General features: G+C 41.5%; 1 protein-coding gene across 6 annotated transcripts in view; it reads right to left on the bottom strand.

Annotated features, from left to right (window-relative positions):
• The window catches only part of TMTC1 (transmembrane O-mannosyltransferase targeting cadherins 1), a 146,069-nt gene that overhangs the window by 112,196 nt on the left and 16,458 nt on the right, over positions 1-17,415 (bottom strand). For 3 of the 6 annotated variants that reach the window (XM_074902093.1, XM_074902096.1, XM_074902095.1), the window contains exon 5: positions 15,819-16,025. The exons of 2 other annotated variants lie outside the window; for them this stretch is intronic. In XM_074902093.1, the coding sequence (XP_074758194.1) occupies positions 15,819-16,025 (207 nt within the window). The remainder of the gene's footprint in view (positions 1-15,818; positions 16,026-17,415) is intronic. One more of the 6 variants, XM_074902094.1, reaches the window with a different exon arrangement.

Raw genomic sequence — 17,415 nt, 5'->3', positions numbered from 1 at the left:
AGGGGGCCAATAACACACTGAACTACCACAGCAGATCAAAGTAAGTAACCTCAGCTCAGACTCTGGGCCACACAGCAGGGAGGCATCTTTCATGATGATGCAAAACATTTCATTTAGCTCTGATATGGAAACAGCTCTCTTTTTCATGCTCTCACATCTATGTTTCCTTTCTTAATAGTTTTTTAAAGAAGGTATTGGACATAAGATCTGCCACCTATTAAAATATAAGCTTTGAAGGTAGAAAACTTCCAGAAATTATCTTGGAAATCTTGCTTAACTTTATCATATTTGGAGTCATCATTCTTTCCATACAGATGTGTACTTCATTACTTGGTAATGGAACAATAATTGCTCTTCAGTTATTCAGGATGCACCTCTAATTTGTAAGGGGTTTCCAAAGAGGTAATGACAGATGCTTAAAAAAATGAAATGTGAGACTATGAAACTTATGTAAAAGATAATGGTATCCACGGAGTAGCCTGCCAGCTGGGTCACAGTCCCAACTGGTATAAAGGATCTGTGCTGAAGTTCTCTGTCTTACATATTCTTAAACCAAATTAATCACATTACTTTGTGCTTTAATCTGCCTAAATCTCACAAATGAAGCATCATCAGCGTAGGTCAACACCTGACATCCCTGCTTTTCTGGGAGCTTCCTGCATGCTCCAGCTAAGACTGCCAGCAATCCAGCAGAAGGCATTTTTCCTCTCTGAAATTATACTTCCTGATTATAAAACATACTGAGTGTGAAATAAAGATATCAATCTATATCTTCTCTTGTTTCTAAAGCTAGATTCAATATAAAACCTGCTAGGAACTATATTGTGAGGGACAATCTTGTGTTAAAAAGGGTGATCTAACCAAATTTTCTCCATCCCCTGTTCTCCGACTTCACCACAGTGAACAAGGGCTCAGTGCAGCATTTAGAAGACCTCATGTTCACTCACAGTCCTTCCAGACAAAAATGTCAACTCCAGACTCTGAACATTTGCGTTCATTAAGGATTCCATGACAATGTTTGTAAGATCAAGAACAGCGCACCATCCAAATGTCATCTGTGTGTGCAGATGCAGTATCAAGTGCACCTCCTCATATGACTAATTTTCCAATTAAGATTGAAACACTGTTGTGCTAGAAACACAATAAACACATGGGAAGATCTCATTCTTGCCCCATAGGGATTTATTATTGAAGATATGCTAATTTTACTCTAATCTACTTGGTTTTATTCAGCAAAATACTGACTTCTACAATATGTAAATTTTGTGCTGCAAAAATTGACTATATTTTACTGTTTGGAAACAGTTTAGCATGACATCCACAAGAAAAAGTTAAAAAAAATAAGACTGACAAACACTTAGAAAGCCTGCTTCACCTACTCTGATCTCCATGCCATTGCAGACATATTAGCAGGACCCAAGCTACCCAATCTGAGACTTGTTCAGACCCGAGTACATGAACTGCATCACAACAGCAACTTCTGGGTAGACATACCCGGAGGAAGCCCAGCCTTTCACTCTGTCTGGAAGAACAATAAAACAACTATCACAGACTACAAAACTTTCAGCTAGGAGAGCCCCGTTTAATCTAGTGGAAAAAGACGTAATGAGATGCAGTGCTTGGAAGCTGAAATTAGATAAATCAGACTAGAAATAGGCACACATTTTTAACAGCGAGAATAGCATATCACTGCAGCCATCCACCCAAGGATACCTCAAATACTCCATCACATCAAGCCTTTAAAGTCAGGGCTGCACTGCCTCACTGACAGATGTGCGACACAGCTCAAAGAGAAATTCAGATTCATGCAGTAATTCTTAGATGAAGCTTTGTCTCTTGCACCATGCTCCAGCTCAGATTAGATGATCATAAACGGTCCCTCTTGACCTTAAAAATTTACAGTGACACTCCTAGTAACAGCAAAAACGTCTTCAAGGAGCGTAGCTCTGCATAACCCTGAGAGATCACAAACCGCATGACAGTTTTGTGCCAATAGCCTGTGTCATTTTATCCCATGCAAACTGTCTGAGGGACACGGACAGAGCTGGGCTGGACAGCTGGCATTCAGGAACCAAATTTAGTCCCTTGATCCTGGGTTGGCAGCCGCTGAAAGAACTCTAAAAAAATTGCCATGTACCTTGATGAAGCAGCTTCCCCCCAAAACTTCAGCTGCCTGAGAGTGTCAGGGACTTTGGGGGGAAAAAAAAAAAAAAGAAGAAAGAAAACCAGGTCTAATCTGCATTTCTCAGCAAAGAGTTGCTACAGTGTGGTCTTTATAAGAATGGCACAGCAGGAACAACAAAAAATTCTATCCTCCCCAAATAACTAAGCAATTTTAAAATAGTTAACCCTGGAAACACACTCAAAAGATTAGCTGTGGCTCAACAAACCTTAAAGATGATAATTTTTAATTTCATTTAAGTTGAACATCCTTGTGTAATAATGGCAGAGATGAAGGACTATTAGGGAATAATCTTGTTTACGGATCAGTGAACTCAGAAAATTGCCAAGGCACTGTGAAACATATTCCTTATTCACACTTCATAATTAACTGAGTGCTCTGCAGAGAGAGGATGCTACAATATTAAAGTCATCTTTGTTATTAGAAAGCTGCTCATTTGGGCTAGGATGACACTGAGGGGGCCTCACTTGGTTCTGGCATTTCCAAACTCCCAGGAGAAAGCAGACTCACAGAGTATAACAGAGGGCAGAGAAAGCCTTTGGTCTATGACAAAAGCACGGCTTGTGCAGAGGGAAAAACACCTCCCTCCTTCCCTAATGCCATCTGGGAGCATTTCTCTTTTAAAGGCAATTGAAAGATGAAAATACAGTTGTCTTAATTAATTCACATTGAAAGGTGCTTTTGATGGAGTCAAGAGGCCAAATTAGATCAACGTAAATAACCCAGCAAATAGTGACATGAAAGCCCTGGGATAACAGCTATCATGGCTTGCACTGCCTAGATCTTTGTACTTAAAAACAACAAATGCTGAAGCTTTCAGCTTGCAGGAGAGGAGAGGGGAGGAGGATAGGGGGCTCTATCTCTCCAGCAAATTTTAAGAGAAGAATTCTCAACTCACTGGCAAAACCAGGAAGACTTGCGCTGAGGTAGATCATCTTACAATTTGGGAAATCCTGGATTAAATCTCTGCCTTCTGTCAGATTTTCTTTGTGAATTTGGGCAAACACTGGGAATTTCTGCCCTTTGATTTAGAGAGGTATCGTTTGTCCCTCACTGATGGAGCATAAACACTCAGAGAGGACATGCACAGTGCAGGTCCCAGGCAGCTAAGACACTGGCTGCAACCCCTCTGCACTGTAACCACACTGCAGAGAAGAAGAGAAAACTGCTGGAGCCAAGAAAAAGCAGTGAGAAGGACTCAGTCTCATGAGTGGGTGTCTGAGGAAGCCCACAAGCTTTTCCCAAGCTGGGTTACTCTGAATTATTACTCACCCCCAAATAGCAGTTGAGAAAGGGAGGCAATACTAGGTAACTGAGGCCCAGACACAGCAGAAAACAGCATGACCGTGTCCACTCTGGCCCTGAAAGCAGCCAGGCCCATCTTAGTCAAGGTTCAGCATCTTGCTCCAGCCTTTCTCCTGTAATGGGGAACAGGCCAGGCTGTCACAGGATGCTCTTCAACCAAAGACAGCATACACAATTCAAAATACACTAATTAAAGATAGTCAGATTATCCATTCAGGTTTTCACTGTGCATCTCAAATTACCTACACAGATGGTAGTCAGAACTAAAGAAAAAATAATATTTTTAAAAGGGTGATGCTATAAATCAGCACTGAAAAATGCAACTTTTGAATAGCATGTTTAGAACAGAAACAACAAGCAATAATACACTGAATAAAAAACCAGGGTGGTCCCAGCATCTGAGTACTCCATGTTATTCGGAGATCTCCCCTTTCTCTGCCCAATTTTCAAAGATCTAATAGAGACCAAGGGTAATAATGCTCATCAGACACATGGCTTCTGCATGAGGAGACAGTCAACAGAACAGGCCTCTCCCCTCTGGAAAGGGAGTACGTATAAAGATATTATAAAATTATGAAGGGCTTGGGGAAGTGAACCAGAGAAATTACTTTCTACTTCTAATCACACAAAGTGAAAGAGCTCTCAATGAAATTATCAGTTTTCAAGCAAAGAGTGTGTAATAAAATCACAGAACTCGTTGCAACAAGATGTCCTCAAAGTCAGAGGAGAGAAAGCTTCTAAAAAGGGAATTAGGCAACTCCACAGAGGACATGTCCATGGAGAGTCTTAAATACAATGCTCCAGATAAAGTATCCAGTTCCATAAACTCTAAATCACTGACTGGCACATGTTCAGCATGCACAGTGAGGAAAGATAACCCTGCACTGGCCCCATTCCCATTCTTCTCTGTAAGCATCTAGTAATGACCACAGTCAGAAAACAGATAGACTGCTGGTTTGATATGCTGTTCCCACAATGTTCTTCTATTATGTTCAATATACTGATATGAGTTCAATACACAAAGTAAAAGAAGTTTCTTTTTTTTCCCCTGAAGAAATATCATGCAAAAATTCCTATATTCATATTCATGCATAGCACTAAACCAAATGCATTAGCAAATGCCTTCTGGGTGGAAAGTTATCCATCATCTCCAAAAGTTTATACAGGCAATGAATTAAGGAATTTGTTTTTCCATATTGAGTAATTTCACGATGGAGATACCATACAGGATCATAAGCAGTGTCATGATAGTGAATCCACAGTACATCAGCCAAGATCAGCAAAGGAATGCTGATCTGATTAGAAAGACCAGCTTTAGCAGTCATTCAGATCACAGACCAGGTGACAGCTGTCTAAAGATGAAAATTCCTGATGCTTGTACCAAAAACATTTGTACTCTAAGCAATTAATCTTCTGAAATAAATGCATGACATAATTAACACTGGAGAGGATGGGGGAGAAAAATTAGAAGAACACTAACAAATGAATTGAGCTTACTACCAAAATACAAAAGAAACATCACTGCTTCAGACATTTACAGATAACTCGCAGGTGCAGCAGTGATACAAGCTGCTGTCATGAGAAGCACAGATTACAGTAAATGCAATTAAGTCAAAATATTGCAAGAGAACCCAAGGCCATCATTTTACAGTAGCTTTGTCTCTGCAGAAATTCCTAACATGGTCTCGCAAGAACGATATGTATAATGGGGTCGTGTAATCAGATAAAACTGCATTTTATGAGAGGGAAATAAAGGTAATGTTCCCTCTCCCTTCCACCCCAGTTGATAATTACTCTTTCTCTTTGAACAATCAATAAAGTCTCCATGAAAAACAGAGAAGAGACAGTTTTTCCTTCTAATTTTCCTTTTCTAAAATGAACACACAGCAGTTGGCATCTTTCACATACTAAAAGGAACTGTATTTTATTCCATAGTTTTTCTACTAGTACAACCAAAGTGCAACCACAGTTAGTTTCAAAGTACAAAATTTACACATAATATTCTCTTAATCTACTGCTGATTTGCAAAAACAAGGGATTCATAGGTCACAAAAGGGGAGATTTGAACAGATTTTCAGCCCCCAGTCTGAACAGAGAACCTACAACAAACATGCTGCCAACCAAAGCTTTAAAGAGAGGGAACAACTGCATTATCCATACAGCAAAGAATGATACTTTAAGACAACCAAACCTAACTTTAAGAAAGGATGTTAAAAAAAAACAAACAAACAAACAACCACCACCACAACATATTTCAGTGGAAGATTTTTGTTTAAGCTACTCCATGCTCAGTTGTGGCAGGTAATAAGAATTCATAAGGCAAAGCAGGTTCGCCAGATGCTGTAAGAACTGTCAGACCTGGAAAGCAAACACTCAATAGCAGCATTCCAACAGCCCAAGCACAAACCTTGTCTTTCAAGGCTCACTTTGGCCAGTATCTGAATTTCAGCATGGACGTTTGGGAATGTGGAATGCATTTACAAGAGTCCCTTCTGCACTGCAGCTTCCTGAACATTCACATCCTGAAAATTGCTTAGAAAAATAGCAACAAAAAAAATCTGCATTTCAAAGATCTGCAGTGGGAGAGAAATGTGCGTTCCAGCATTTCTAAGCCAAGTAGAGGATTAAGGTTTCTAATGCACTAGTTGGAAAAGAATATTGGGATAACTGAATTAGAAATGTGAAAGTGGATTTACTACTCCTCTTCTTTACATTAAGTTGAAGATTAAGTTTCTAGTCAGGGAGGGATGTATTCATCTTGGAAAGCATACAGGGAGGATGGGAGAAGCATTAGACATGCTAACACATTTTGTCTTTTTAAACCAAATATTAAATCTCAACAGCTTATTCACATTAAAAAAAAAAAAAAAAAAAAAATCTAAGTAACACTCATCACACAACTGGAACTATCCACCTAAAGTGATATTTGATGAGTTGGGGTCTTCATGGTTTTGAGCAAATGATTGCTTGTATCAGCCTGTGAAAACCTAAAGCCACCTAACTTAGTCCTGAGAGCCTGCTGTCCTTCACTTAATACATGCTGTGATTATCAGGTTCACAGAGGAGACACGGACCAGCTCTGAAAGCATCAGTCATTAATGAGGTAGGTAGGTAGTTACAGCTGAATCCTTCACTCCTGAAAGCAGCCTAAAAGTTTCCTCTAGATGTCCAGAAATGTGCCTGGAAGTCAAAAATATAAGAGAGAAACAGTTCAATTAGATTAGCTCCATGGAAATACCTGCAATAATCTGGGTATCATTTATCTTCAGGTGTTGTGAGTTGTTTTTACTTCTTGGGTGACTGAAATGCCGTTCTGTGTCAAACTAACCCAGATTTACTGCAAGGAAAATGACCTGGCAAGCCATTAAGGTTTTTCTGTTTCTCAGTTGCTGTTAATTCTTTGACACTGGTTTACAGGGCTTTCAGAGAAAGCCAATGAACACGAGCAGGCTGCTATTTCAAATGCTGGTTTAATGAGGCTGCCATGAGCTGTGAATAGAAAGGCAGTCCTGTGAAGTAAAGGGAATGAACAGAGTCTCCTGTGAGTCAGCTCTGGGACATACAGACTGCACCTAAAATTGGGGATTTCCAATTAGCAACACAGGGAACAGAAGAGGCTGACATACAATGAAGTGACTGCAACTGCAGGGTTTAAATGCAACTCCCATTAATGAGAGAAAAAAAAGCCTCCCCCTGCACACGAATGAATAAGCGATCAGCATCTTTTGGAAGATGGGCAAAAAAACAAAAAACAGCCGTTAACTTTTCCTCCTGGTTCTGTTTTGTGCAGCGAGGTTCTTTGTCCCAGGCACAGTTATGAATTCACAACAATAGATTTTCATGGACTAAATGAAAGTCTACAGGATCCTTAAAAGACTAAAGAGTCTTCCCTAAAAAAAAAAGCGCTAGAACATGTTAAGAAAAATAACATCAGACTCAGCCTTGCCCCTTTTTTCCTCCAGCATTTAATGTCCATGAAGCCAAACTACTTAAGTTTATTCGTTGCTTACTGAAATAAACAGGGCCTCTTGATGCTGTCACATATTAATAGTCCAGGAGGTATTATTTACTTTCCACTTCCTTCTTGAAGGGATTTAAAAAGAGGGAGAGAGGTGTTTCTCTGTACTGCAAGACAAAAAACACTATCCAGAATAGCAGCTATAATGATCCAACAAAGGAAGTCAAATTTAAAACCAAGCCTCTTCTATTCAAACAAGCACATGCACAAGTGCCTGCTTTTCCATACACAAATAAACCAAGAGTGCAAGCAACTGTGGCTCTGTGCCATACTGAGCACCAGAACAGAGCAGGCTTATGGCGTTTGCCTGGCTTTCCATGCTCCCTCTTCCTCAAAACCAGGCAGCAAGCACAGGGAAAACTCCCGAATTAGGTACAGGGTGGAGGAGACCCAAACCCACAAAACTGGAGAAAAAGAGGTCAAAAAGAAACTGGGCTCTGCAGTCCATGGAGCAGAAACCCATGCAGAGTGGAGGAGGAGATAAGCAAAGAGACAGCGAGTTCTGATAGCCAAAAACCCCAGAAGGGACCTTTCCCTCTAGCTGGGCAAAGCTCCCACAGCAAGAGACTGAGCCTGAAAGACAGGAGTGGGGAGCACATGGAGGATGCGATATGCAATAGAAGGACATAGGTGGGGGCCCCTGATTTGGCTGGGCAAGGACTTTGGGGCTAGGAGTATAGAAGGAACCCTGAGAGAGGGAGTTTATCACAGTAGCTCTTGAGGAAAGCCACAAGATCCAAAAGGCAAACCCTGAGGAGCAAAGATTGAAAGTAATTAAATGACTAAGGAGAAGCAATCAAGGGAAGAGATAAAGGCAGGTTGGAGTAGACAAGGCAGGACAACAAACTGCGGAGAGAGGAAGGAAGGAGCTGCCAGAAGCAGCTGCACATGCTGGGGTTTATTTCTCTCTGAGTCTGGAAGGGAACATCATGTCATCGTGCCTCCTCTGTCAGCAAATATTTAAGGGGAAAAGTCTCCATCTCTTAATACAGACTCGTATAGAGCACAATCTACTGCTGCCACTAGCTAGTCTGCTTGCTCAAGCAGATGTTGATGAGGTGGATCCAAAGGTTTCAGTCCAACTATTCACACCCACGTGGCTCTCCACTGCAAAATTTATGGCTATTCACTTTACTTGTTTTGAAAAGCAAGGAAATTACACATCTAGAAACTATGCCAAAAGTACTTTAAAAAGATTACAGACTGAACCAACAAACTGCAAGGAAATACCAGCACTTGGTAGTTTGTACACAGAGAAATTACTGAGAAGTAGTTCATCTGTCTCAAAGCAGGACTTAAATAACATGAATTAAATAGGGCATGGGGCCATGCTCTGGACAAGGTAGAAAAAATGTTGAATAGTTGCTTATTAAGTGAGCACCATCCATTCTGGTCCATGATTAGAGCAGGGATCATGCAGAAAAAAATGGTATGTGATAGTGTAATTAAAGACTGCCATAATATAAACACACAACAGGGCCAAAATTAAATCAGGCCTTTCTTACCTGGTGAGTGCACAGTTTTGCAGCCTAATGATGTCTAAACACGTCTTTTCGTGTGCATATGAAACATTAGTCATCACCATACCAAAGCGGTGCTGTTTTAAAATAAACTTTAGTTAGCAAGAAATGAGTTTAGTTACTTATATTGAAACAGCACTTGGAGATTTCAAAGATTAAGACACGTAATGCCACAAGCATGCATAAGAGAGAGAGTCCTTGGCTTTTTGGGGAGGAGTCTTAAAACAACCACCACATCATATGAATGGAGGTGGAAAAGAAGCATGCATTACAGCACCTCATCTTCCAGCACACACCATGGTAACAGAGATGTAATTATTTCCCCAAGATTACACAAGGGTTCTCTGGAAGACAGTCACAGGCCAGAGCCCATAAATCCTTGGTTGAATCCAAGACTTTAAGCATAGGGGCACCCACCTCTCACGTGTTCGAGACTCTAGCAGAGTCTTCTGGTGGTGTCTGGTACCCATCTGAGCATGACAATAAATATCATCACTGACTGCAGGCAAAGGAGATGATTCATGTATTATTGCTAGTGAACATTTCCTAAAAAGACAGGACATGGACACAGCAGTAGCTAGAGCTTTTGCTCAGACTCAACAGCGGAAAAACTGTCTAAAGAACTGAGTACAGAGAAGAATAATCCATAGGCCAAATCCACCTCTGGAACACACCTCCCCAAAGGGGGCTGAACTTCATTTGTAACCTAACGTTACTAAATAGCAAGAAAGGCACAGGCTGCTACAACTTAAAAAATCTTGCAACACCACAGAAGAAGCATCCCACAGTTACCAGGATAACAATGACACTTATCTAATCTGTTACCTTTGAGCACACACTGTGCCTTCCTATGCCTTGGGACTCAGGGTCCTACTTGTCTTTTGGGGTGAAATTGTGTTGTCCTATTCTCAGTTCAAACATCAATTCCACACTCCCCCACCCCCCCAAAAAAAGATCAGCCTACAGTCAGCAACAATTTAGCACTTCCTTGTCTCTCCTTTCACACAGAGGCAATCCAACACCAACCTTTGCTCAGAGCATCGCAGACTACGAGCTTGCTCATTTATTTTAAAACCTCACAACCCTCATATCATCACCAGCAAGAGAGGAAAGAAGGGAAAAGCCTAGGCTTAACGCTCCAGGTTGCCCATTTTGCTTTCCTACAGAAGAAAATCATTCTGACTGCTAAACTCCCAGCCCCTTTTCACCAGACTGAATCCCAAAGCAGGCCACTGTCCTGGAATTTCTCTACTAACTATTGCTGTGGTGATTGCAAAGCTCTATATCCCTTCCTTACTGTTTTGCTGTTGCATGGCAAGGACCTTTTAGGCCAGTGACTAGTATCCAGGTTTTTCTTTTGTTGTATGCTTGCCCCTCACCAAAATAGTACATTAATAATAGTTACCTTAGTGTTCCTAGAGGCATGCAGTGCTTTTTACTGCTGTCCTTTGTACATTAATTCAACCATCACTGACCTTCAGTGTGTGTGAATGCACCTAAGTACAACTTACTAAACTTTAAGAAAGTTGTACCAAATCTAACAGAAAGTGTCTTCCTTGCACCTCTGTAACTCAGGCAGTTTCATGTTCTGAGCCACACCTTCCTACAAAACTCACTCTAACAAATTCAAGAAAAGGTAAAGTTTGTACACGTGAAATCGCGTATCTGGGAAACCGGTCACACTATCCTGCCTACGTTATGAATCTAGGGAGCAGCATTATACTATGTGGCAAGGAGAAGCATTAGAAATGCAGCTGAGACTTCTGCTTTTTGAACAGGAATTTCCTCTTAAAGCAGAAGTGTGCTATACTGTCAAATTAGTTTAAAAAAAAAAAAATCATTGCTACACAATGGAAATAGAACTATTGGAAACAGAAGCACCCAGTGAGGAAAAGCCAAATCAACACCAAGCAATTGCTGCGTAGTCACATGTTATGTCTGCCGACACATTTTCACCTCTCTCCCTCCACGTTGGAGAATATCATCTCTTTCAGCTCAAACACTGACTGTGCACACTGCGTGGGGACTCAGGGAAGATATGTTATGACCTCAACATGCTTTTCCTCATAGTATATCGATCTTAGAGACAGCGCAGCCATCCCTGGAAAGCACCATGTTCTGCAGAGCATTTCCATTTTCTTTCCCCTGCTATTGCAAAAGAAAACAACATTGCTGCTGGTTTAGACATTAAATCACATGTATCCCTGATACAGCTTTAAGGATTTAACTGAATTTTGCATCAGTGGGGTTTTGTGCCTGGATCCCACAGTGCTGACCAGTCGTGAGCTCCCTCACTTTCTTTTCACATACATAGAGATTTAAAGTGAGGGAGCTGGGCACAACTCCAACTATACCTGCTTCTTCTTTCATTCTGTCACTCGGCAAAAAAATTAAAAATGAAAAAACAACCAAAAAGCAAACACAAAAAACTTAACAGTTCATATAAATGGAAAATAGCAGCATTAAACACCAGTCTATTGCCCATTCTAAGTGAAGAGACTCACCAGCTAAATCACCAACAGGAGATAGAATAAAAATCAGTTTCTAGGTCACTAAAGAAAAACAGAGATTTCAGTTTCAAAAGTATGCAAGCTATTGAGGAGTCTTGTTTTTCAAGAAGCTTATACTGCTGGCCCACCACAGGCTCATTCATAAAGCTTAAAACCATCAGGGTGATTAGGTGGTATGAGGGTGTCCATTGGCTGGACAGCATTTAGCAATGCTGAGTGTGAGACACTTATAACATGGCATGATGACAACTATATGTAGCCTTGGAATAATAATAATAAAAAAAAGGTCAAAAAAGTAGATCTTGGTTTTCAGTGGGTTCAACAAAACAAACAAAAAAAAGAGAGTGAGTGTCAATAACTGTAGACACAACTTGCACAAGGGACTGTGTCAACTTGTTTTACATATATCACCCTTGTGAAACATATTCATGGATCTAACAGAGTAGCACTGTGGTGAGCAATGAGGTGTTGGCATCGATACTGCTTTTTAATAGGACACATATACGTATACGGCACCATCATATAGTAAAAGCACTGAGGCCTTATCATGAAAGCTCTGGCCTTATCCCAAACAGAAATACAAGCCTAATATGAAAGTTCCTGACTGCCCTTCTCCATTTGTATCATACAGGAGGGCACATACGGTCACAAGCTTCTTTCAGGCCTTAAAACTCAGGCAGACGGATCAAGCTCGTAAGAGATCCTTGTCACCTTGTTCCAGTAGTATATGTCAGCATCCCCCAAAATTGCAATAAATTGTGGTGATAAAACCTACAATTTCATCCAGACTAACTCATTACTTACTCCTGAAGGCACCCAGGACTGCAACCCACACATTCTCCAGACAGCTGAAGATAAGAGCAAGTGACAATAAGGAACAGAAATTCTTCTGCACCAAGAATTTATGTAACTAGCTCTGGTTACTGCTAATTAGATGGGTTCCCTTAACTCCCCCATTATGTTTCCCTGAGTTTTTCAGTTAGCTCTAGTAGCTAGATACATAATAAATTATTAAATAGAAACCTAAATGATCACATTAAGAGTACTTAAAAGTACAGATTAAGAAGTGCACAACTATTTTATGCTAATGAAGACCTTACAAGTAGCAACCTGGTGCACTACATAAGTACCTGAAGCTACTTCACTGTGCCTAACATGCCTTCCAACTTTGGAGTTTTTACAATATTTAAAATCCTTTCCCCTCCCTTTTGCCATTGAAGAGACCTACACGAGCCAGAGAAACATTGATTACAGAGGAGAAATTGTGTAATTAATTCTGTATATTTGACAGCAACTTCAATTTTTTTCCTTCTTTTTTCTGCTATTGCAAGGATTTACTTTTTCTTTTTAAAGATGGATTGTATTTTAATAAAGCAATTGCCTCAAGTGATTCCTACTTCATATCATATGCCAATAACACTAGAAAAAGACTGTGTACAGAAAGTATTTCAACTATTTTAATCTGTCCTGCAAGAGGAGAGAGGAATTGGAAGTAAGGAGAAGGCTGCAGTCAGGTAGCAGTCCACAGACATCCATGTGACACGGACATCATTTTGGGAGTCAGTGAGCTGCAATACATTTAATCTTGCTGTTCCATACTACTGCAAGCATGCTCCATGTGATCGAGAATTGAGATCTCTTGAAATTACAAATGCTATAGCAGCACTTTTTTTTTTTTTTTAGTGTCTAGCAAACATTGACATTAGACAAATAGGCCCTGGTCAAATTGCCCAGGCTCTATGAGGCTGTCATTCCGTGCAGCAAGAAGTTATCCAGCCTTACCCTGACTTCAGAGGAAACAGAAATTCAGAGCAAGGGAAAAACTAGCAAAGAAGACTGCAGTGTTTCAGATAAGTTTTTTTCAAAGCAGCATCCATTAACCCACCCCAGGCTTTTTCCCAAGGCCCTCAGGCACAACTCCCACACAAATGTGTGGCAGCAGGATTCCCTCTCAGCCACTAGGACCAAGCCAGCTCTACTTTGGGCATTCCACTGCAAACCATCACGCAATAGGTTGTTGCAAGTGTGTTGCAGAGTCAGTCACTTCAAAAGAGAAGCTGAGCGGCTTACACCATGAGAGCCCCTTTTTAATAAGAAAGCAGCTATGTACATGCAGAGCTTGATTTACCACGTGCAGAAATCTTTTACACTCGAAGAGGCAGCTGCTGAAAAGCAAATGCCAGTTGGCAGCGTGGATGAGTTCCCTTTGAAGCCACCCCACATGCATGGTCTCTCCAACACAACTTATGCAGCCTCTCTTGAAGAGACTGGAAAACCAGAGGCTTTCCCCTTGGTGTGAGAAAGGGACATTCCCAAAAGCAGGGGAAGAGGGAAGGTGTTTGGAAAAAGTATAAAGCAAAGGAAGGGGGGAAAGGAGCAGTAGGAAGAAGAGAAGAAATGGGGGTAAAAGAAACAAAGAACAAGAAGATGAAGCAAGACAGGAGACATTTTTTATATTGATACTCTCCACCATAGTATACATCAAGGAAAATAAAAACAAATACAAGTGTCCAAAAGAACAAAAGCATTGAGAGAAACATGAAGAGAGTAAAGGCCAGGAATAGCAGCTGCACCAGTGTCATGTGCAGGTTACTCCTCTCCACCAGGTCCTAATTGTAGAGGTAAGATGTTAAATGAGGCTTTTGGACATCCCATTCAGGCCTGACACATCAGAAGGAACCAGGGTCAACCACACTTTCTAATTGTGCTACTCATTCAGGAATATAGGAGGAGAAATAAATTCAAACAAACAACTTTAGAAGCTGTTCCCAACCACCAGAAGAGCCTCCATGCCAGAGCAGCTAGCACTTACCCACTCCAAAAAGCCTTGACTTCTTTACCATTTTTGTGTCACAGATTCCCCACATGGAGAGGCAACATGACCAAACCCATTCCCTTCTTGTTAAAAGCAAAACCAAAAACCCAACCATCCCCAAGACAGACCAATAATGCAAAACACCTGCAGGGCAGAAGCTCTCAAGTTGGTTGAACCACTTAAACTACAGGTAGAGGAAACAGACTCTGATCTGAGAAGTTACAGATCTCATCTAATGCCTACACACCATTAATACTGTTGCAGCAAGATTACCCAAAAAACCCCAACCAAAACCCCAACAGCAAAGAAACAGCTCCTACTGAGCTGATTAATGAGGAGTGTTATGTGGGAATAAAACACTCCCTTTCCCAGGGTTCAGGAGTGCTGCATGAAGCCTGTTCAGGTGCCAACCTTTCAATGACCAGAGAACTGCAGCTTGTAATTCCTGATCTATTTCACGAACAAAACACTTTCTCCAAAGAATAGGTAGTGTGGGGCAATTCATTATTACAGGTCTCCAAATTAAGTCATACTGTGAGTGTTTTGTAGTTGAAACCCAAATTCAGCAACAAAGGGCAAGCTGTGCAAGAGCTACCAGGGAGACTGGACAGAAGTCAAGGTTAAAAGGAAAAAAACCCATGCTCTGGCACACATCCACGGAGCAGCTGCTGAGTCACACCCCCTTAAATGCTTTCCCTAGCTCAGTGCTGTTCCACAGGAATAAGGGCGCCAGGCACTGGTCCTGTGCTAGAGCATGGCCCTGGAGTCCTTCCTCCCCCAGTGAACATGCCAACAACTGCTGGACACGATCAGTGAAAATTCTTCTGTTACTACCTGAGCCTGGCTCTCACCATTCTTATGCCCATTCCTAGGCATAAAGCAGAAGTCAGCATCACCTCTACTTTCATATATATACATACATGTACATGTGTATATGTATATACATGTATGTATATCCACATTCAGAAATGTGTACAAACGTGTATATATAGATACACAGCAGTATCACATAATATGCAGCTCACACTGCACTCACCTCACTTCAGGCATTATTGTATATTCCCCTCTGAGGGGGGCAATATGTCTTTATGTATGCATGTATAAGAGGGGCACATATTCCCCCTCTTCACATTCAAACTAGCATTACAGTCTTGGCTTTCTTCATGGAGAAGCTGGGAAGGAGAGCACTGCCTACCAATATCATATTAGGATAGAAAGTCTCAGGACATGGACAGTCCTCAGAAATTCTCCTTTTCCCAAGCAGAAGAAATGCAATTTTCGACTCCATCTCTTTCTTCCCTTAATCCTCCTTCCACTTTTCTCCTCTCTTCCCTCTCCAGTAACGTAAGGAAAAAACTACAGCACATTTCAGGTTAAAAATGGCTAAGACAAAGTGAATGACTTGACATTTTAAGGTAGGCTCAGCTGCAAAGTAAACCACAATGGAGCGGCAGGTAGCCAGCAATACCTCCGAATGGCCCACATGGCTTTGCTGGGCACAGAAAGGCCACTGCTCTGCTGCTCCTCAGGTGACACCGGGTGGCAGGAGCTCCAAGTGCCCCGGTGAGCAAAGCGATGCTTCCCATTCTCCCGGCCAGCCGGAGGGACCTGCAGCGAGGCAGAGGGAGAAACTGCAGACTGCCGGGCAGATCTTGGGTGGATACCCCCATTTCTTCTGGTAATGCAAGCAGAGAAAAGGGAAGAAAAGAGGGGTAAGGGGAAAGAAAAGGATTAAAGGATTTTTATTTTTCATGCTTACTTATCAAAAGGTTGAACATTATGAAAACAGCACAACATGGTATCTAACTACAACAGAAGACATTTTATTTAATCCAAAATACAAAGTCTTTGCATGCTGGGTGGACAGGATTTATTAGTTCCTAACTAGATCTAGAAGAAGAGACAGAAAAGCAACAGAAAATGAGCACTCCTGTATCAAGCTGTTCTCTGGACCTCTGGTAAGATGGGAAGCACTGAGAGGAAGAATATGGTGACATTCCTAATTTTTTGCAGAAAATAATTGGTGTCCTGCCATGTTTAAACAGAAAACAAATCTGTACAGGTTGGAGGAAGAAGCAGGAGGAGATGAGTTTCAGCAGCATGTAGAAGGCTGTTGGTTTTCTGCTGTCCCTTAAAAGAGTCAAATACAGTCATAAAATCCTGAGCACCACAAACAGAGAAGTGCATAATTACATGCAACCAAACCAAATATGAAAATGCAGCACATCTGGACTACAGAGCTTCATTCCTGCAAGCTAAATATCTGCCACATCTGGGCAAGTGGACACCACTGAAGCAAAGAAATAACCTCAAAAGGCCATTGGAATGTGAACCTAGGGGAAGGGGGAGATTGAAGGGAGGGGGAAGAGGGTAGATTTTCCACCAATTAATTAACATTTATGTTACCTTTAGCCAGGCAGATCCTGGAACACACCTGGCAGACTGTAAATGCAAGTGTTAACAAGCATGACGACTGTCAGTCCACAGAAAACTCCTCACTGAGTATTTGCCCACGAGTTACACCATTATGAATCACTTATCTGGTCAAAATAGGATAAATCCTCTGCCAATCCATTGTACCTGCCCTCTGACTACTGTTGTTGTTAGACAGGCCAGAGGGAGGGCAGGTGGGCCTGAAACATGGTCCATCCTCCATTGGGACCTCGAGGAAAGGCTGAAAGGGGAGGGAAACCAGGATACTCTTGAAAGAGAAGAGTCCCTCTTCTCCTCCCTGCATTTGCTGCTCTCACATTGTGCCAGCTCTGGCACTCCCCAAACACTTCTCTGAGCTGATTTAATTCCCTACTGTGGAAACATGAACTCGGTGTCCTTTTTTATAACCTAGACATATTAGCTCACACAGGAGTATGACGGGCTCCAGAACCCATGGGGCAGCATGAGCTGGAACATGAGAAGCAATGGCAGGAGCAAGACCTCCCATTCTCAGCAGCAGTAAGCTCTTATGTTCACTCATCAGATCTGCACCAGGTACGGTTTGGGAGAGAAGTGAAAAAAATTACTTCTATCAAACAAAAGACTTCTGACTTTTAGTGGAGATACAAAAT

Source organism: Athene noctua, chromosome 3 (genome assembly GCF_965140245.1).
Source record: "Athene noctua chromosome 3, bAthNoc1.hap1.1, whole genome shotgun sequence".
Lineage (NCBI taxonomy): Eukaryota > Metazoa > Chordata > Aves > Strigiformes > Strigidae > Athene > Athene noctua.
The sequence above is the reverse complement of the archived record's forward strand: the minus strand, read 5'-3'. Positions and strand labels throughout refer to the sequence as shown.